A 22,413-nucleotide genomic window follows, 5' to 3' on the forward strand; every position below is an offset into this window, starting at 1 on the left:
GCATTAAACGACTTTCTAACCGTAAAAAGCGCATCTACCACTCAGCAAGGTTGTCCTCGAGTGCTTCTCCTTGGACGGCATGCAAGGCGGCTTCTAACGAATATATTCAAGTATTAAAACTCGCTAAACGAACTTTTCTTGCTGTTCCGCTTCCATGTATTCTTAAAACTAGCATTAAAATATTTGGGAAAATAAGTAAACCTGCTTCTGATAACTTATTCTTATTAAACGACTCTACTGGGCAACCTGTTCCTAAAAATGGTGCTGCAACTCACCTTAACAAAGCCTTTCTCAAGAATGTTTGGGAGCTCTAAATAAACAACTTCTCGAGTTACGTAACTATGATTATCCAGTCATGTTTCCAACAATAGTTCATACATCTGGTGTTGCTAAACTTATTGACAAGCTCGACTACAATTCTTCACCTGGCTTTGACTCAATTAACACCAAGTTCCTAAAAAACACTTCCGCATGCAGTTCTACAATACTAACAAAAATGTTTCAACAGTCACTCAACACCAGCGCTTTACCTTATCAGTGGAAGGTCGGGAAAGTAGTTCCTATCCATAAATCGGATAGCAAAAACACTGCAACCAACTATCGCCCCATTTCACTTACCAGCACGTGCTGCAAACTGCTAGAACACATTGTATTCACAAACCTCGTCAACTTTCTTTAAGATAACACATTTTTTCACCTGCACAGCATTGTTTAGGAAATCATATTCATGCGAGACTCAACTCGTATCTTTCACTCATCAGTTGCATCGAATTCTTGATAGTTCATCATGCGCCGACTGCATATTTCTAGACTTCTCAAAAGCATTCGATAAAGTCTGTCGCAAACTTCTAGTCCACAAACTAACCCATTTCAATATTGATGCTAATCTCTTAAAAATGGATCGAATGTTTTCTGGTTCATCGCTCACAATACGTTAGTGCTAAGGCTGCAATTCACCGGTGTGCTCTGTTGCTTCCGCAGTGCCCCAAGGATCGGTTCTCGGTCTCTTGCTGTTCTTAATATATATTAACGACCTTTCTTCACAAGCAACTTCTAACATTCATCTCTTCGCGGATGATTGTGTTATCTTTAGAGAAATAACTACGGATAGTGATACTAACCGTCTTCAATCGGACCTTGATATAATATCTAACTGGTGCAGTTTATGGCTAATGGAATTAAATGTTAGCAAGTGTAAAGCTATGCATGTATTTAGGGCACCTAATGTCTCTCAGGTGTACTACTTAAATTGTCTTCCTTTAGAACAGGTAACTTCGTACAAGTACTTAGGCATTCATATTGCATACGACTTTCCCTGGGCAACTCACAGTACTAATATAGTGAACAATGCTAACCGCGGTCTTGGTTACTTAAGGCGAAACTTTTTTAAGGCTCCATACTCTTTGAAATTATTGCTTTATAAAACACTAATACGCCCGAAATTAGAATACGCTACATCAGTCTGGGACTCGAATAACCTAAACTTAATTAGCGCATTAGAATTAGTTCAGAATAACGCTGTTCGTTTTATTGTTTCGAATTATAACAGGACTGCCAGCGTAATAGCCATGAAAACGAGCCTTTCTCTTCCATCTCTTGCAGCTCGACGTAAAGTCTCCCGTTTATAGTTATTTCACAAAATTTTTCACCACACAACACTACGTGATGTATTCATCCATACTCCACACTACGTATCTCGTCGTATCTATCATTCTTGCAAGGTTCACGTCCCTTCATGCAGTACAAATACATTTTCCCAGTCATTCGTACCTCGGACATCATTAGAGTGGAACCACCTTCCCGCAAACATTGTGTCCATCTACGATAATCTTTTGTTTCGTGAGGCCTCAACCAACGTTACTTTGCTAGAATGCTGTCTAATGTGCTTGTATATCTTGTCCTTTTTTGTAACACCTTTTGTAATTCCTCATCGTATTCCTACTGAAACATTTGTCAAATTGTATTTTTATGTTGTATATTTTTCTTTTGCTAGACCTACTGTTTGAATTCACTTGTAACCCACTCCCCCCTGTAAAGCCTTCACAGGCCTTGAGGGCATAATAAATGAAATGAAATGAAGAAATGACTTCTAAGAGAGCCTGTGCCATTATCCAGCGGCAAAAGAAAGCCTGTAGCCCTGCCTGGTCTTCAGACCGCAGAATGTACTAAATAAAGAACAAACATAATCAAGAAAGAGCTATGAAGAAAAATGCAACAAAAAGGTGATATCAAACTACTTCAAAAATTGGCTTACAGTACCAAGCCTGCCTGCTGGAAAATTTCTTACAGCATTTAGATGGAGCTTTCATAAATATCAGTCTGACTCTGCTATTCTTCGGACTACTGCTCTGGTTTCCCAGAAACTTGGCCATACTGGCACTCAAGAGGTAAGGACAACACCATTGTAGCAGTTTTAAGCTAGTACGCTGTCTTTCACTTATGCTGTCTGACACCAACAATTCAGTTGATCCGACAGCGAACATGTTCCAGCATGTTAGCAACGACGGTATTTAACGAGGCTTTTCAATAGACTAAGAAGTGTAGAAAAAAAGCTGGAGGCGGAAGCAGTTCTTTTGATCAAGTGAATGATCTTTTAACTCTGCGTGTGCGGTTATGTGCTCGTCTTATCTAAATTTGCCCTGGGTGAACACCGTACTACCGATAGAGAAGTTAGATCAAAATGACACAGTGGCGTAAGGAGGCAAGTTGAAAGGACAATAGTTTTAAAGCATTGCTTCATGCTGAGTACTAAGTCGTAACTTAAGTATTGCCAAAAAGCTTTCAGGCCAACAATATCAACAATGCTCAAGCGATTTTTCTGAACGTGTTCTCGCGCCCACATGCTGTATGCCACACGCACAATCGGATGAAAAAGCCGTGCGGCCTTGTCACAAGAGACGTATGCGTGTGGTTTTTGGCCGTACTTTGTTGCTAGACCTCAACGTTACATTAAACATCGCCCCACTTCTGCCATCCACAGATAGAGGAAAGATATAGAACCCATGAGGTCAGCCAGGCCATTTCTGCGTTTGACTTGGAATTTTTTGACGGCTTTCAGGGCCTCCATCTCCGTACCGACAATAGGATACACATTCTTGCGTTTTTATCACTTCCGTAGAATTAGCGATACTCGCACAACAATGAAGCCGTGCTGGACTCTTATAAGGGTCCAAGTCACAGGGGCACGTGAGCGATGCCGGCACGCTATAAATAGTAGAGGCTTATAAACATGACTAGATCATTCAGTATGCTTCCTTCGTTTTATAAGGCCTGTTAAAGGATAACTTTTTAGGTCTAACGGCAGCTGTTTCTTTAGTGTTCTTTGTTACGCGTCCCGAAATACACTCCTCCCAGCTGTAAAGAAAAATGTGATGAATTGTCTCTGGCACGGCAGATAAAAACCAAGTTCTTCAAGAAAAAGTATCCGAGCAGTCCATGTTTGGCTGTATGGTTAGAGCCTCGGACTCTTCTGCAGGAAGACAAAGGATCGATACCACTTTACGGCACGTATTTATACATCATTTACATTAGCTATCTGGCAAGCCAGCAGCACCAGCACTAACAGCAGCTAGGTTGAGCGAATCCGACCGGGTTCACCTGGAAAGCTTTGCTTTAAAACTACAAAGGCTTTTTGCAGTGTCTGCTTGTCATTTATGAAGGGTCGGTGATTTGTCATGGCGTATTTCTTGCCGCGGTCTCTGCTCGGCTCTTTTGCAGGCATATTTTATGACACTCGCCCATCTGTTCTGGTCCGGACAATGTTGATGCGCGATTTGAAATTACTTGTCGTCTCGTTTCCGTTCTGAGTCACTGGCTCGCTGCTTTCGTTATGCGGTATAACGCAGGAAATGCGGAGACCGCAATGGAAAAATTGATGTTTTAATGCACAACGTTGTACTGAAAAAGAGCTTCAGCTGCGCACTCTTCCAAGCGGCGGGCAGTTATTTTTCGTACGTGTGAACCAGTCGGTCACTTGCAGCTGGCGAGTAGTTTTCCAGGTAGCTCTTCTGTATATAGGTACCCATTGGGCAGTCTGTGGTACTGTCCCTTACAGCTTCTTCACCTATTTGGTAAGAATATTTTTGTGTTTCGAAGCAAGTGAATGGCTGCCGACCTGACTTCGGAGATTCCTATGTATCGCTAGTTCGTTGATCCAATTTCATAAACTTAACAGAATGTGTGTTTTAGACTAGTTGGTTCACACATGCGGCCTTACAGCGCACATGTTAGATGGGACACAAGAAGCTGGACACGTGACAAGCATGCCTGCTTTCTTTTGAGTCAAATGTGAGCACTTGTTGAGCCTGCAACTTATTGATCTTGATTTCGTAACACTGCATGAGGCTGGTTCACAGAGGTGTTCTTCGCAACTCAGAAGTAACACATCGCAAGAATAAAGGATACATTTCCTTTTGTCCTTCGCTTTTAGCTGTTTCGTGCGTTGCTGAACTTGTATATGAAGGAAATAAAGGGTGAAGGCGCAGGACGAAGACAGCTATAGTCCTCGCCTTACACCATGGCTACTCAGGAGTGCCTTATAACCAGCGGTAGTGTCTTCTTCCCCGAAGACCCTGTGACACCAGCGCGAGTACAGAGACATGTAGCCGCTGTGGATATGGCCCGTTATGGCGGGAGGCGTAAAGGCCACGAAACGTTTCAAAAAACTATATACAGGTGGTACTTTCGCCCAGACCTCGCAAATACAGCAAATAAATCGGTGAGGTCTCGTTACCTCGCATCATGGTCCCATCACGGATATCACTAAAATCTTGTATAACGAAGGACTTCTGCCTATTATTGGTGATTCATTCACACTTCGTCTACCCCATTCCCTTTTTGTACGGAAACAACTAAAAGCGACAGTGCAACCGCCAGATTTTGCATTTTTCGAATATACCGCTAAACTGAAAACAAGAAAGGATAGAAAGAAAAATAAAATAGGTGGAAGGAACTTCACCGAATAAACGAAATCAGGGCTTTTGCTTGTTTTAAGGAAAATGTGGCTGCTTCCATTTGTCTCACTCACCGCATTGACTCAGTTCAGTGGCTGCTGAAGACAAGGTCGCACATTCGAACCAGACCACGGTGACCATTTTTTATGGCGGCAAACTGCAAGAAATGCTCATGTACTTAATGTTAGGTTCATGGTAAAGTAACCCAACAAGGGGCGTGAAAGAAACATGATATGAACGCAGCCAGAATCATACGAAACATGATACTGCGTTCCTATCGTGTTCCTTTCTCGTCCGTTGTTACTTTTGGCGCTATTTTTTGTCATATTGAAATACCAACTCGTCCATCATTCAGTACTCCTAAGTGAAGAATCCAGGCTGGCAACGGTTCCTTCAGAAACAACCGCACGGCGTAACTCCCGATCCACTGTGCAGTTTTCCCACAATAAAAGCTTAGAAATACATCAGTGTTAAAAGGATCGTCTTCTAGCTCCAGAGAAAATGCAGTCACATCGTCACCCGCTTAACTTTTTACATCAATTAGGCTTGTAATAATAATCTTCATTTTGTCACACAACAATGAGCCAATACTAGGCTTAGTTACCGTAAATAACGCGGCGCAACTACAACTTGTAGAGCGTGACGCTTAAACCAAAATACGTGACCGTGCTAAGAAGCTGATTCTTGTTGAATGAGCAGGCTAAGAGAGACTCCATTCAGACTGTTATTGCAACAAGACGCTGTTGATCAGTTTTCAGTGAAACCATGATTGTCGGAAACAATCGCAGTCACCTAATCTGATAGATTATCGAAGGTGGACTGATAACTAGGTTCAGTGATCGTTGTTTGTGAAAACGATCATTCGTGCTTAAACATTTTTCTGCTAAAGAATCTCTGCAACAGCACTGATAGCTATGGCATCGTCAGATTTGAAAACGACTGCGGAACGAGCATGAATAGCCTCCGCGAACTACTGCCTACTCTCTTCCGTTGTGAACTACAAAGAAAGTTTGTGCTCCAGGAAGAAAGCACGTGCACAGTATCTCTCCTTGCTCCGGCCCTAAGTGACTTGCTGCTGGCGCGGCATGACAGAGATCAAGAGAGCAGTATGCAATCATCAAAAGTGTCCAAAGTGTTCAAGTGTGTAGGTAACCTTGTAACCTTAAAGCTTCAACAGGTGCACTATATCCAAGGGTATGAAATGTATATATGGTGCGTGTGACCCAATTCTGCTTGACTTCACAACAAAAATTATGCTGTAGGATCTGAATTAAGGTTTTTAGACTTGGTGGTCGTCTTTCTATAGGATCAAATATGCTGGACCTATGCCTCACAGTCTAGGAAGAACGTGCTTTCTTCAGCGCACTCGAAGCTAGTGAAACGACGAATTGCCGCCGTTGCCATGAATCGTGCCGTTCTCTGATCGTGCCCACGCGAGGTGGCAGTGAGCACTGAGCAACCAGTTGCAACGCTTGACCTCTGCAAGCTTTTCAAGTGTGTTTTTGAGCAGCTTGGCCAAATGACTTCACGTTAATCACTGAGAGGAAAGCAGCCACAAAGAGAAACAGCAATGGCCCTCGGTCATGACCATCATTCCTTATATTAATGGCTTTTCACATAGGCCCAAAAAGACTGCAAGCACAGTAGGTGTACGAGTTGTACATCTTGAAGGGGTGGCGCAAGACGACGAAGACAGAAGGCAGGAATACACAGGACAGCGCTGAACTAACAACAAATTTTATCAGAAGGCATACACAAACGTATCTACTACAACCCATACACACGTGCTCTCCCATCGATGGCGCCTCTACCAGTGCGCAAGCAAAAACGCAAGATCCTGTAATCTAATGCTACACTATGAGGCGGTTTAAAATTCAAATTCATTGTCATACAAATTTAATGATGGCATGCTTACACAACGCGATCCTTTCTTCATCATATAGTAGGCCTGAATAATCTCCCCCGTAGTCTGATTTCTATGCGCCGAAAGTATCGCGGTGTCTTGATAGATTGGAGTGCACCCATGCTCAGAGCAATACGGTGCGACATGTGAGTAGGCATTACCCGTAAGCGACCGCCTATGCTCAGACAATCTAATGTTTAGGCTACGAGGGAGCAACAGCCGTATACGGCTTAGTTTACGAAACTTACGCGCGCTATAAGTTCAAGTGCATTTTTGACGTCTGGTATCCCTATCAGAGTTAATTATTGTGTTGCAATCTTCACAAAACCAGCTGCACCTTCTCAAATTACGATTGTCGCGTCAACGCGAGGGAGAAATCAAGTGCCCTATTTTTGTTAGCCACAATTTTAGGAATTCAGCATAAGGTGAAGCCAAGCAAAATGCAGGAAAAAATTGTTCTAGTTGTAATGAGATTTACTTAAAGGTGATAATTAGCCTAGCAGCAGCCTAGCAACAGCAACAGCCCGAGCTTTCTCGCAATCACAGCACCGGTGGTCGTCGTCATCTTCGAGCTGCTACTGAAAACACGCGGCCCGTCTGCTTCATTACATTGGCCCCGGTTGTGAAACAGAGCCATCCTGGCGCCTCAGGCAACAGGCAAGATAAGGGGGTCGTAATGTGGCTTCAGCCAGCTAACAGGCACTGTCTCGCGACTCCGACAACAAAGGTCCGGTGATGGTGTGACGCACTCAACAATATAGTTCACAGGTGAGGTGTCGTCGATGATCCGGCATGGACCGTAGTACTGCGCAAGTAGTTTAGAAGAAAGGTCAGGGGTGTGGTGCGGTATCCACAGCCAAACACGGGAACCGACAGAGCCTGATGACTGCCAGTCTGATCTTCTGACTCCGCTGATCTTTGCTGGACAGTGACCGAGCCAGCTGGCGGCAATATTCAGCGTATCGGGCGACTTCTCAAATCGTAGTGCACTCAGTGTCACTACATTCGTAGTGCATAGTGCATAGACATATCTACCGGGAGTGCAAGGGGGGAACTTGCCTCCCCCCCCCCGCACTCTCAAGACTGGTGGGGGGCAAAGTAGGCCATTTGCTTCCCCACTTTTCAAAGCCGGGAATATGGCGCCTGGGTCTCGACCAATATCACTCGAGTCTACACAGAGCCGCATGGAGGCCTATTAATGGGGCCTGGCCTCTTCACCAGCTCCACGCGGAGTCTCGGCCACATTGGCTCCTCAGGGCACTCATAACCCATAATTATATAGGGCACAGGGTCCACTCGGTTCCATTTGGTAAATTTCCCCACCTCCACAAGTCAGCAGTTGCCTTTCAGGATTTGATGTAGGCATTGATTCGGTCTACTTGGTCTGTCATATTAGGAACCTCAACAGTGCAATTGACGTTCCCAGTACTTTCAAACTGCTTTGACTTATTTGGCCGGGGAAGGCGCTCTCACGGTTAATCTATAGGCAGAACGAAGCGTTCGCTTCATGCTGCCAGTGCTCTTTATCACGCCAGTGTTGTTACAGGGAATGCTCGTGGTCATCGAGCGAGATATGTTCATATTAGCCTTGGCTTGCGTCACACCATATATGTCATAGGCGTGTATGCTGGGGAGGAAAGGCATGCCCCCCCCCCCTCCCTCGCAGTCAGAAGTACAAGGGAACGTAGGCCATTTACCGCCCACCTTCATACGCACACACACTTGTGAAAGCGGGCACTGACGGCTGCACACTCTATAATTGCAAGAACAGCTGAAGCCAAGCTTTCTCTCGGAATTGCGCTTAGCGAGGTGTGATTTCATTATTACCTACACCCTGCTTGGGCAGATAGGATTGCCTTTCAGGCCTCGCCGCCGCATTCTGTAGCAGATGACGCTCGGTCGACCGCACTAAGCAGCTAACCCCGTAGTCTGCGATGCGAGACGCCTGCAGGACGTGCCTTCCAATCCCGCATTGCTGAGAAAGCTGTCACTAGGCTGTGCAAAGCAAGTTCAATCTACCATCACTTGCATAATCCCGTGTTTGTTGGGGCCGTCTAACCTACCCATCTTTTAAAAGACAAAATCAGATTTGCTTTGACAATCTAGTGGTAATTAATCAGTGTGGCCATTTTGGAGATTTTCACGCTAGACTTAGTGACTTTTGTCTGCTTACGGCAAAGTTTGCAATTTAGCAATCAGTTACCTTTTTAGCGACTTCAATGAATAGTTTCAGATATTTTAACGACTAATAAGTTAGAAAGTTTGTATGAAAAATGACCTTCTTGAACACAGCTTAATATTCAAACGATGCATGCAAGCGGCCGAAACTCGCTGTACGATGCCTACGCTCCATGACCATGAAGAACGAACGGTTACCTTCAAACTGGTCGTCTTCACATTGTGATTGTACTTCACACTCTGTACTGCTTCACACTCTGTACTCTTCACGCTCACTGTACTGATGTTGCTTTATTATTGGAAAAACCTATTTCAGTGTGTTTAAAAGCTGGGGGTTCAGCCGTGCCCTAAATCCATTGGTTTGCTAGACGCTTGACAAGCGCATCAAAGGGTTAATTTACGAAAAGCAAGTGTAACAACTTTTATGGTCAGATTTAAAACACATAAGACGAATAAGACATATCGACTGCGTAAAAAAATGCCTTACATCCAAACGGCTTAGCTCGTTGACGCGCGATTGAACAAATCGCTTCCGTTACTCACGCCTTTCGGACCAATGAGTAATTCACGGCGGATTCCAGTTAGATCAAGCGCGGAAATGCGGTATCTTACGTGTACGAAGCTAGGGTAATTCTCATTGCTGTGTTAACAACATGCAGCCAAGGGCGTTCCACAGAATCTGATCGTGCTACCAGGAACGCCGAGAAGCACAAAAAAAAAAAAAAATTAGGGGTAGTATGCGGACTAAATGCATTTTGATGCTTGGAAAGCTACGTTGCTTGTGTTCTATTGAATCATGCTTTAGTGGCAACCTTCGAATCTGAATGTAATGAAAAAATTAAGCTCTCATAACCCAGTATGTAAATACTAGAGATATGCGATCGAATATCGATTTTTTTGAACACGAATCGAAAACGAATATCGAATATTCTAATGCTCACGCACATATTTACAGCGGGAATATTTGTTTCAGCATATTTAGGAGCATGCTTGTACAGAATAGAGTGAACTATCGCGCACAATTAAGAACGTTTTAAACACAAGATCACAATTAACACTTATGGTAAGAACTGCACGAATAGCCGTTTGAGCACTTTAAGCCTAGTAGCAAAGGAACGTTTCAAGAAGGATAGGCATTTGAAACTGACCAACTTTTCAAAAACGCAGTATAAATAGTTGTTGAAAAATATTAGAAGTTATGGAAGAGGCAAAGAAAACGCATATGAAGTGTTTTTGTGCCTTAGACAGAATAAACAGCCTGTTACAAGAAAAAAGAAGACATTACTGGCTGTAACGTAAAACGTAAAACTCCTAAATTAGTAGCCTGCGAGAACGACGAATTGGCCGGCCATGAGCACAAGACAGCCGATTGTCATGTATTGTACGAAAAGGAGGGGAACCGAGGGCCCGGTTTTGTAAGGACACCGTTTTGTACGAACGATCGGCGTATTTGTTATTCAGAACCATATGAAACCAAGAGATAATGAAAAAACACGGGAAGCATAGGATATATTATGTGCAGTTCTTAATTGAAGTAGACTAATTAAAGGCTACTGTGAAATCGAGGAAAACGCAACTTGCTGACGGTGAGGGCCGAATGCACAACCTCTGCATTATACGCGCGTTGCACTACAAAAGATGCTATGACGACGACTGCCACGGGTTCCGTAGGTGCGACTTTCGCGCCAGTCATGGTAACCTCCACCAAACGTAATGAGATTTAATGAAAGATTGTAATAAGTCCAGCAGCAGCCTAGCATCAGCGAACAGCCCAGACTCTCTTGCAATCACAGCACGCGTCGTCATCGTCGTCTTCGAACTGCTACCGAAAACACGAGGCGCGTTTGCTTCATTACAGAATTTTTCAATTGAAGGGTACAAATGATATGCTAAACAGAAAAGAAAGTAGCTAAAAGAATAGCTGGCTGGCGGTGGCTTTTGAACCCACAACCTCAGGATTATTTATTTATTTATTTATTTATTTACCTACCTATTTCAGCGCCTTCAAGGCCCCGCGAGACGTTACAGAAGGGAGTGCGAAAAAGGGGTTTAGTCATAATACAGCAAAAAAAAAAACATTCTGAAAAATAGCAATAAAAAGCACAATATTACGCGAAACGCACGAACACAACAGGTAGCCAGGCAGATTATTCAAATATGTAATTTTGCGCGGCGGTTTTAAACAAACAAGTGTCAGAAATATTGTCAACAGAGGTGGGCAGGTAATTCCAATCGCTGCCTGTCTTTGGTATAACTGAGTAGAAACACGCATTCGTCCTGCACTATGGAATGCTTACCTTAGGGCGATGATCTATGCGATGTGATATGAATGATGGCTCAGAAAGAACATCGCTTCCTAGTTGGTGATTATGGTAATAAATCTTGTGAGAAAGTAGCAATGGAGGGAAAGACTATGAAGGGAAAGACTAAGAAAGGACTTTTCATTGCAGTAACGCTAGCACTGCGAGTGAAGTTAGACAATATAAAACGGGCGCTGCGATTCTGTACCGATCCGAAATGATTAGTAATGGTTTCGAGGCCCGGGTGCCATATCGAGCTTTCGTGTTTTAATTTAGATTGCACTAGGGTTTTTAAGGTACTAGCTTTAATGAAGATGGAGCCATAGAAAAGTTACGGCGCAAGTAACCAAGCATGCGGTTAGCATTCTTAACAATATGATTGACGTGAAGTTGCAATGAAAGACTATAGGTTATATGAACCCCTAAATATTTATACGCCTTTAGTGTTCAAGTATACAGACTGAAATATGGCACATACGAATATTCACGTTAGCAGACCTGCGTGAAACACGCATAAATTTACATTCGTTAGAATTCAGTTTGATCAGCGAAGTGGTACAACAACTAGATACTTTAAGTCGGGACTGAAACGGAACAGATTACTCGGCAAATAATGCAGTAATCTGCAAAAAGTCTTATTGTGCAGTCAATAGAGTTTGGTAGATCATTATTATATATTAGGAACAATAACGACCCCCGCACCGAACCTGGAGGCACGCCTGAGGAAACAGAACATTGTGAAGAATCAGCGTTATTAGCATTGACGAATTGAGTTCTGTTACGCAAAAAACTCTCCATAAATGAAATAATGTTAGGGTCAATGTTTAGTTTGCCGAGCTTTAAACAATGTAGTTGGTGATTAACAAGATCAAATGCTTTCGGGAAATCTAAGAATATACGATCAATGAATAGTCCCTTGTCTAATGCGTCAAATAAGTCATGGGTGAAAGAGATGAGCTGCGCCTCACAGGAAAATGATTTACAGAAACCGTGCTGATGAGAAAACGACTGGTTTTCGAAAAATGTAACGAAATTAGAATATATGATATGTTTAAACATTTTACATGGGATACATTTTACATGTTAACGATATCGGTCTGTAGTTGGTGGCGCAATGAGTATCACTAGACTTCAATATTGCGGCAACTTTACCCCCCTTCCAGTCCCTGGGCAACTGTCCCGAGTGAAACGAGTGCATAAGCAGTTCACACAAGTTAATGGAAGAATAAACAGTTGTATTCTTTAAAGAGGGAGAGAATAAAGAGGAAAGGCAGGGAGGTTAACCAGATATGAGTCTCCGGTTTGCTACCCTACACTGGGGATAAGGGATAGGGGTTAGAAAGATGACAGAGAGGAAAAAGCAAAAAAAAAAGAAAAATATGCGCACACATGGAGACACACACACAAAAGGCGTTCCAGTTAAAGTCGTTCACACAGGCCGGTAGATCGCAAAAAGCGCAATAGCGCTTGCACGGCCTTCTTCTGTGACGGTAGGTCCTTTCGATGTTGTAGAATTCTTTTTTCGGATAGCGGTTGGTCGTCCAGTTGGTCAAGTTCGTGGCGAAGGCATGCCCTCTGTGGACTGTACAGCGGGCAGGCGCACAAAATATGGCCAATTGATTCTTCATGGCCGCAGTGGTCACAGGTTGGGCTGTCGGTCGTCCCTATGCGGAATGCATAGGCTTTGGTATAGGGAACGCCCAACCAAAGTCGATATAAAAGCGTGGCGTCTCTACGGCGAAGCTGTGATGGCGCTCGAAGACTTAGTGTGGGATCAAGTAAGTACAGTCGCGTATTTCTTAAATGTGGCTCATTCCATTGCGACGCGGTGCACTGCCGAGCAAGTAGGCGGAGCTTCCGTGCTGCGCCAGTTCTAGAAAGAGGAATTTGGACGTGGCGCTCCTCAGTATGGGCTGAGCGCGCAGCCTGATCCGCCCGTTCATTGCCGATAATCCCGCAGTGACTTGGAAGCCACTGAAAGGTTATTTCATGGCCTACATCACTTATATGTTGTAACGTCTCTATAATACGGAATATTAGTTGTTCGTGTGGTCCGCGTCGTAAAGGTGACAGTAGAGACTGCAGTGCCGGCTTCGAATCGCAGAATATTGTCCACTTGTGTGGTGGTTCATCACCAATGTGATGAAGGGCAGTAAAGAGCGCTGCGAGCTCTGCTGCTGTCGATGTTGTCGCGTGGGTCGTCTTAAATTTGATTGTTGCAGCTTTCGCTGGTATGACGATTGCCGCCGCGGAGCTGCTTGGAAGGACAGATCCATCAGTGTAAATATGCGTAGAGTCACGGTAGTTCTCGTACAAATATAGTAGCGTGAGCTGTCTAAGGGCTGGCGATGATAGATCAGCTTTTTTCGAGATACCAGGTATTTTGAGGTTGATTTTTGGCTGAGCGAGGCACCATGGAGGAATCGAAGGTCTCGCAGCCGGAATGAAACAAGCTGGCAATGATTCATCATATGCGGTTATCGTTTGACTGAAAGATGTGTGTGGTCTGTCCGCTGTTAGGGAGGCCAAGTGGTGACGAGGAGTCCTGGCCAGATGCCTTATATAGGTTCTGAGTACTTCAATTTCAATGTGGGTCCTGACAAGGTGGTCTCCAACGATTGCTATCGTAGCCACTGTTGAAGCACTCTGAGGCAGGCCTAGACAGACCCGGAGCACTTGACCCTGAAGACTTTGTATTGTGCGTAGATTTGTTTTACCTGTGTTTATTGCTGGCAAGCTGTATCGCAGAAATCCTAGAAAAAGCACCCTGTACAGTCGCAACATGGCACTTGGCGAACTTGTATTCTTTAAAAATAGGAACTGATGTCGTGCTGAAGACGAGGAAACCTTTCGATTACTGAATAAACTTCGGACACTGAGACTGTCAAATACGATTGGATACATAAAAGGATTCTACGCCGGGCGAAAACAGGGGATGGGAGCAGACAATTGCTGAAGAAAAGGTTGAGAAAAGGCATCATTGAGCACTTGAGGACACGGTGATGGAGGAATGGCAGTGCCGCTGCTGTCGTTAAGAGCTAATGTTTTGCGCTTGGGACCAGCAATGATGTTCCAAAATATTTTGGAGTCATTAATCAACAATGACAGAAGCGTGCTGTGGTAAAATACGTGCGTGGTGTCTTTCAATCCTTTCTTACGTTCTGAAGCGATGGCTAGATATGCATTCCAGTGATAAGGTTAACCGCTTGTCTTGGCTCTGTAAAAATTTGTTTCATTTTATTTAAAGGACGTTTTCATGCCGCTGTGAACCATGGAGAACGATGCTTGCCTGATATGACGCGTAAAGATATGTATTTATGCACGAGACGGTGAAGCTTTTCGTTAAAAATCTCCCGATTCTTTTCCACAGTACGGTTAGCAAAGTTTGGAATGTGCTCGGCTAAGCGTGCGTAGCGCTATCAATGTTCGCGTTATTGTGCACTTACATGCCCAGCGTATAACCGTAGGAGGCTTAGCAAAGGCCACTGCAGGCCATCGTGGCGGATGTGCAACATCCTTCTGACCAATGGCGTCATGTAGTAGGTAAAATCTTATCACGTATGTAATCTCGACCTTTTGTCTTACTCCTGTACTCTTGCGCTGAAAAACTTGACAGTTCATTATCAGAACCTCTATTACGGCTTCCCTCTACTGCACACGACGTATGCTATTACGGTCCTCGGCCCGTACCTCTCACCACCTGTTCAATCGTTTCAGTATGCAACGCTAGCGTGGATCTACAAAAGCTCTTACCTAATCATTCTTACTCTCTTCAATTGAAGAATGGAATTTTCTGGTCGCCTTGATAGTGAACGGGATTCTCAAATAGTTGGGCACTTGCTAATGAAAGAAACGCGTAATATTATGATGTCATTCCTCTAATTGATTGTGTTGTTTCGTTAAACCTACTTAAATTTCAGCGCTTACGTTCTCATGCGTGTATGTTGATTTACTGTGCCAGTGCTTGTTTATACAATGTAAGTTTTACGTGGTGACTCAGTTGGCTGAGTAATGTTAAGATTTTGAAACATACTTGCTGCCCCCCACCCCTCTACGGTATTAGTTCTCAAGTGGCCCTAAGGATGTTGTGAATGATGATATCAATAGGATTACGTTCCGGCGACCCAAAATTTCAAAAAGGTTAGGCAGAGAAATTGTCGCTTTAGTAAGAGAAAAAAGAAAGGAAAGTACATTGCAATTTTCCGGCAGCTCACACTCAACCGCCTTTCAATAGTGTGCTTAAACATGTCGGTTTTTATAGTCAGGTGCTTAGACGAGTCAAAATTTTGTGTGAAGAGTTTGAAAATGAATTTTTCAGCTGTGATACCATCTAGAACAGCACTGAGTATCATGCTGGCATCAAAATTTCAGTTTTTTTTATTGTAGATGTGAAATCGCCTAGTCCGTGCATATGGGATAGGGCCTGTAAATTTGTGCTCAAGTTCACAACTGTTGGAAGAGTTTACTTCAGCGCCTCGTGTGATGTTCTCACTACTGTTTTACAAAGCTTAACGTGCTTAAAACAAATTGAGCAACAAGCGCTTCTTCTGTTGGCTGACAGTCAGCACGTTCTTTCGTATTCAGGTTGTCGCAGTGTCTCAACCACGCTTATCCTTCAGGGTGTCGACACAGACAACAAAGCTTATCCTTATCGTTATCGAGGTCCCTATCGCAGGTCCCTCGAGAGCGTAGTCTTGGCGAGTTCTGCCTTCAGTTTTCACCGTGGTGCTTGGAAACAAGGAGCGTGCAGGAATGGGATTTCTGACGGCGCTCGCACAGCGGTTCGCTGTTCGGGCTTGCAGCCACCTCGCCGGCGCATCACACCCCCCGCTGCGCCAGACCACGCTGGGACAAGCCGCCGCTGAAGCGGCGGAGAAGTGGGCCGACCGAACGGCCCTGCACTTCCCTGCTGAGAACGTCTCGCTCAGCTATGGAGAGTTCCTCGAACAGGTGTGTGAGCTAGTCCCTGCGATTACGTGGGTGCGTGGGATGGCCTTACGAGCCAGAAATTATAGTGTATCAGCCCCACACCGAATGAATGAATGCTGGGTTTCTACGTGCCAAAACCACGATTTGATTAGGAGGCACGCCGTAGTTGGGGATACCGAAACAATTTTGACCACGTGTCTTTAACGTGCCCCCAAGGCATGGCACGTCGGCGGTTTTGCATTTAGCGCCACCGAAATGCGACCACCGAGACCGGGATTTGATTTCGTTACCTCGTGCTTAGCAGCCCAACACCATAGCCGCTAAGCCACCGCGGCAGGTCATCAGCCTATATTCATTGGTTTTAAAGCTGAAAGCCATTCATTGATCCTTAGATCAGTGAATCATTCTGCCGACAAGGAAGTGGCATAACGAAACCTCAATTCACACACCGGAGCAAATACAAAAAATGAAGGAATGAGGGGAAGCAAGTGGGCCCATGTAAAATGCGACGTGTTGATGGGGTAAGGATTTCCGTAATATTATGAACTGATATGTTGGTGAGAGAGAAAAACATTATATTAGCGATTTATTCCCCGTTTCGAATAGAAAATGTTATCGAGTAGGCTGCATCGATAACGCCGCCGCATTCGGGTACATGAAACGGCATGGGCGTCCTAGTGATTGTCTATGGGCACTATAATGCAGAAATTACCTTAGAAAATAGCCATGTGACCTTTATTTCCGCATTACAAAACTTTCACGCTAAAATTCCAAACAAAGCACTGATCGCCTGGAAATCCGATGGGACATCTTGGATCTCCCACTGAGATGCCGACTCAACCGAAAAACGTGTCAGGAACGTTCTGGCTACACGCCCTTTCCAACAAGATGTTCCGCCTAAGCAGCTCCCCCCAGGATTACGCATTAATTTCTCGATGTTGGTTGAATATAATTAAACGATTCACTAACTGTAGCGTTCGTCCATCTAAAAGAACATGGGAGCAAAATTTTAGGCGCTTACAAGCATTGGCAGCTAGAGAGATAGAGAGAGAGAAACGAAAAGGGAAAGGCAGGGAGGTTAACCAAAGACGCGCCCGGTTGCCTACCCTACATTTGGGGAGAGGGAAAGGGGAAGAACCGATAAGAAGGAGAAAGAAGAAAATAATAGAGTCAGTCGTTTGCAGTCAGTCGCAGAGAAGGGTCCACTGTCACGAGTGCTCGTACAGTCATGTAGCCTTGAAGAAACGCAAAATGGTTTTTGTGTCCATTCGCTTGCAAGTATGCATAGACCATGGTCCCAAAATATTTTCTTCCGAGACCACTACATTATATAATAGGCATGTTTAGCTTGTAGAGCACGTCGTTGAGCATCAAAGGATGGGCAATAACACAGGAGGTGCTCTAGAGTATCATCGCATCCGCACAAATTGCACGCCAAATTGACCAAATTGTTTGTCATTCCTATTAGCAATGAATAGGAATTTGGAAACGCGAGGCCCAACCACACGCGACACAGTAAATTCGTCCCTCGGCGGGAGTCCTGATGGCAGGCCAAGTAGCAAATTAGGAGCGATAGAGTGCAAGTGTGGGCTGGTGAAACCCGGTAAATTCCATCGTACAAGCGTGATGTGGTGAGCAATAGGTTGAAGCTGCCGCGCAGCATCCATCCTTGGGAGGGTCTTCATCTGCGCTGTCGTTGTCGATAATTTTGCAGTGGCTCGGCAACCACTGAAATACAATGTCGTGTCCTTTCTTGAGAGCGTGGTTAGGAGCGTGCTTTGTTTCGTACAGCAGCTTCTCGTGTAACGCATGACGTAGGACAAACTGCAGATTTTGTAGGTCTGCTTACTAATCGCAAAAATGACCCAACGATTTGGCGCTGCTGAAACACGTAATTGAGTGCAGCTTGAAAAGGCGCAAGTTCTCCTGCTGTCGACGGGGTAGTGTGGGTGTATTTAAATTCCAAAGAGACGACGTTGGATGGAAGAATCGCTGCTCCGGTAGAACTGTTGGAATTGGTGAAGCCGTTGGTCTAAACGTCTATGCACTCAAAATGTGACTCGTGTAGGAGAAGCAGAGACAACTGCCTCAAGGCCAGCGGCGAAAAGTCTACCTTCTCAGCAATCTCATGAACTGAGAAGCACACGTAAATTTGCCGGAGACACCACAATGGCGATGTTGGGCGTTTTGCAGGCTTGAAACCAGATGTATCGAGTCATGGTGTCTCGTCAGGATACCACAGAATGTAGCCTGTGGTCTTCCCGCTTGCGAGCCGGCTAAATGGAGCGACGGTAGCTGGGAAAGATGTCGAATGTGTGCTCTTAGCATCCGAACTACGATATGAGCGGTGATAAAATGCTCCTGCACAAGGACAATAGTTTCAGCTGTCGAATAACATCTCGGGAGGCCAAGGCATGTGCGAAGTGGTTGGGCTTGTACGCTCTGTAGTGCAAGGAGATTAGTCTCGCATGTGTTGGACAAGACTGGAAGACTGTTTCGAATAATTCTGAGAAAATGTTCCGTGTATAGCTATAACATGAAGCGCACGGATAATCCTCATTATTTTCCAGCTATGAATTTAAACATATTTTCAATACAAATGAGTTTTTTCTTCATGTAAGAGACATGGGTACTCCAGGTGAGGTCACGATCCACACTAACGCCTCAGAACCTGTGAGTTTTCTTATACGCAGTTGACTAGCCATCGATGCACAACGGGTAGAAAGGCACCGGTTTTTGTGTAAATGCCACTAGTGCGCATTTTCATGTAGACGTTGTTAAACCTTGTCGGCGAAGGTATGTCGCTGTCAGGGTTGGCGCTTTCTGTATCATGGCGCGCACTTATGAACGTGTCATGATGGACGCCCAGGTGCAAATATAAGCGGCGTAGAGCGAGACATTAGTCGTCCATGGTAGAGTTTCGGTAAGCCCCACTAGAACGAGACTGGAAAGTATCGAGCTCAAGATTCAGCCTTGTGGGACACCACGACTGGAAATATATTTATATATTTCTACATACTGCAGCCCTATTGGGCTATTGCAGGAGTGGGTATGAAAAGCAGAACAACGAGAAATAAGAATGACAATAGGAACAATACAGGCTGAATCGAAGTAAGTACCTATTCAGTGGTCGCTAAATATAAGTTAAAAGGCAGAGAACGAGTATTACCAGGGAAAGAATTCCAATATTCAATAACGAGGGGAAAGAAACAGAGTTAGAAGTGTCTGTACGGGCGAAATAAGGCGCGATGTTCAGATGGTAACTTCTAGTATTGGATGGTTTAGCAGGAGCCAGATCTGGTTAAATCCGGCAAGATGAGTTAATAACGCAATGCAGAAACGTCCGTCCGTCGGCGATCTGAGAGTGGTTGCCAGCCTAGGGATGGAAGCGCTGCGGAAGGCCAGAAATCGAACCTGCTGCGGCAGGTGAAGCGGGTCGCTTTCTTGTGAATGGCCTGGATTTCATTAATGTCGCATATTGCTTGTGCGGATTCCAGGCAGGAGAATAATATAAAGGCCGGATTAGAGATTTGTACATCCGTAGTTTAGTATCCCTTGGGGTCAATGTGCGGAGCAGATAGCCTAGCCCTTTCAGTGCCTTCGAGGTTACTAAATCTATCCGTTTGGACTAAGACATACTGGGTGTGAAAAGATGACCAAGGTATTCACTAACGCTCTGAATGGGGCTATTACCAATTTTGTAAGAAAAAACAGAAGGCGTGGTTTTATTAGTGAGCCATAGTGACGGTGTTGCGAATATTATTTGTTATTTGCCAGGTAGTGCACCAAGACCTAAAATCAGAAAGCGATTTTTGAAGCTCAAATTGTCATAAAGGCAGGAACTTTTATTATATAATACGTAGCCATCAGCATACAAACGTAAATGTGAGGTTATGTGACGAGGCAAATCATTTATAAATATTAAGAAAGGCAACGGTGCCAACACTGAACCTTGTGACACTCCAGAGGGTACCTCTGCTACCCTAGAATTAGCTAGGTTAAAGTACACAAATTGAGATTGATGGGACAGAAAAGTAGAAATCCAGATGAGAAGGAGGGGATCATTTAAGGACGGCGTCAAGTTTATGCATCAATTTCGGATGAATCACGTTGTCGAATGCTTTTGAAAAGTGAATGAAGATTGCGTCAATTCGGTTGCCCGCATCGAGGTTAATACAAATGTCATAAGTAATTTTAGTTAGCTGCGTGGATGTGCTGAATTCACGTCTGGAGCCGTGCTGGACATTAGATAGTAATTTATGTGGCTCAAAGTATTCCATAATGTGTTTGTAAATAATGTGCTCTAACATTTTGCACGAATCAGAGGTTGAAAATCGGTCTATAATTAGATATATATTTGTCACCGGCCTTGAATAAAGGAAGAAATTGAGCCATTTTTAACTATTAGGGTATTGTAGAAGATGCCAGGGACTTATGAAATATGACAGTAAGGTAACGACGGGCCCATGATAAGTACTGTACCAAGAACAAGTTCGGAATGCCGTCTGGGCCAGCAGATTTTTTTAATATCACGTTTCAAAATTAAATTCAAGACCCTTCTTCAGTAACGCTAACGTCATTGATGGACATGTTACTACGAGCAATGGTGTCTAGTTCGATGACGTTATTGTCGCGAGTGAAAACGGACTCGAAATGCTCATTAAATGCATTTCATATATGAACTGCATCATTAGCAGAAACATTGTTAGTCCCCACAGAAGTAGCTATCATGTGACGTGGTAAACGAGACGAACAGAATTTACTCGGGTTAGTGTTTAGTAGGTCCTGCAGCTGCACACTTTTGTGCCCGGCGGCCGTTAAGAGGGGGATGCCACGCCAACGGCATGCAGTTGTCACGCCTCATACTACGATTCTTCACACCTGTCAGCAGCCCAAACTGGCCTGTCCCGGCCGGAGAGAACGTCCGTGCAAGGCTACGCTTCTTGTCACCTGTCAGCCGCACGAACTGGCATGACCACGCCGGGGACCGGAGTCATCGTGCGTTTTCCCTACTTTCCCTGTTTGTGCCCAGTGATGTGCGTGCGTTTCCGACCGAGCTCACGGAAAGGGGCAACCAGCTCACCGACGCCGTCTCCTGACGTCTCCTGACGCCATCTGTCTCCTGAGATCGGATTGGTGGAAACCATGAACAATGACCACGCAGGCATAAAAAGCGGAGCCAGGCAGAGAGGGAGAACGCTCGGCAGCAGTGTGACTCGGACATGCAAAAACGCTACCAGAGTCTGCTCCGATAGTTGGAGCCGTTTTGTAATCTCAACCATGTACCTTTTTGAACGTATTCCCTTTTCTCCATTCTCTTAAACGTTGCTTGGAACCCTTTCTCCCGGCACCTGGTACGGCACCCATCGATGGAAACTTCGTTGGCCACCCAGACCCCCAACTTCGCAAGGGTGGTAGTCAGCGATGAGATTGATCTCACGGAACTGTGGACGTTCTGACCATCGCAGGACCTGCTCACCATCGCAACAACACATATCTATTTGTCGGGGCATCTTTTGTAAGAAAAAAACGACAACCACTGATTCCTTTGAGAGATAGCTTCTAATCCATCTTAAGGCGTGGCCTCAAAGTTCTGCAGCCTGAAGAGCTTGAAGAATGGCTTCATGGGTTACGTTGTCGTAGGCACCTTTTTCGTCTAAGACTAGTGCCGCACAGACACGGTTAATAGCCTTTTGTTGCTGCACTGAGGTCATACGATCAATGACGCTGTCAATTGAAGACCGTCCGCGTCGAAAATCAGCCAGAACATCAGGGTAGGTGTTATAGTATTTTAGGTACCATTCCATACATGTAAGCAAGATCCTCTCCATGGCTTGACCGACGTACCTTGCAAGTGCAATCGGTTAGTACAATGTAAGGTCGAGCTGAGACTCCAAGATTGAATAAAGGTACCAACCGACTATACTTTCTATCGTGAGGGACTATGCCGTCATGCCAAGATAGCGTTTAGGGCCCCGTATCGCAGAAAATCCGGCGTCGGCGTCCCGCGTGCCGCGTCAATCTTTTCGGTGAAATCATTCCGAACCATGCATAGTAAGCCACTCTTCTATCATCAAAGTTGTTCGTGCCATGTCTTTCAATCTTTACAAAGTTATTCCTCGGAATTTTCATAACGGCACCACACAAGAAA

At 44.7% G+C, this 22,413-nt stretch overlaps 1 protein-coding gene across 1 annotated transcript in view; it reads left to right on the forward strand.

Annotated features, from left to right (window-relative positions):
- Positions 1 to 22,413, forward strand: part of LOC126523436 (medium-chain acyl-CoA ligase ACSF2, mitochondrial-like) — a 348,233-nt gene that overhangs the window by 71,330 nt on the left and 254,490 nt on the right. Inside the window, exon 4 of the mRNA XM_050172050.3 lies at positions 15,996 to 16,283. Coding sequence (XP_050028007.1) covers positions 16,086 to 16,283 — 198 coding nt within the window. The 5' untranslated portion in view covers positions 15,996 to 16,085. The remainder of the gene's footprint in view (positions 1 to 15,995; positions 16,284 to 22,413) is intronic.

This window comes from Dermacentor andersoni, chromosome 6, assembly GCF_023375885.2.
Source record: "Dermacentor andersoni chromosome 6, qqDerAnde1_hic_scaffold, whole genome shotgun sequence".
NCBI lineage: Eukaryota > Metazoa > Arthropoda > Arachnida > Ixodida > Ixodidae > Dermacentor > Dermacentor andersoni.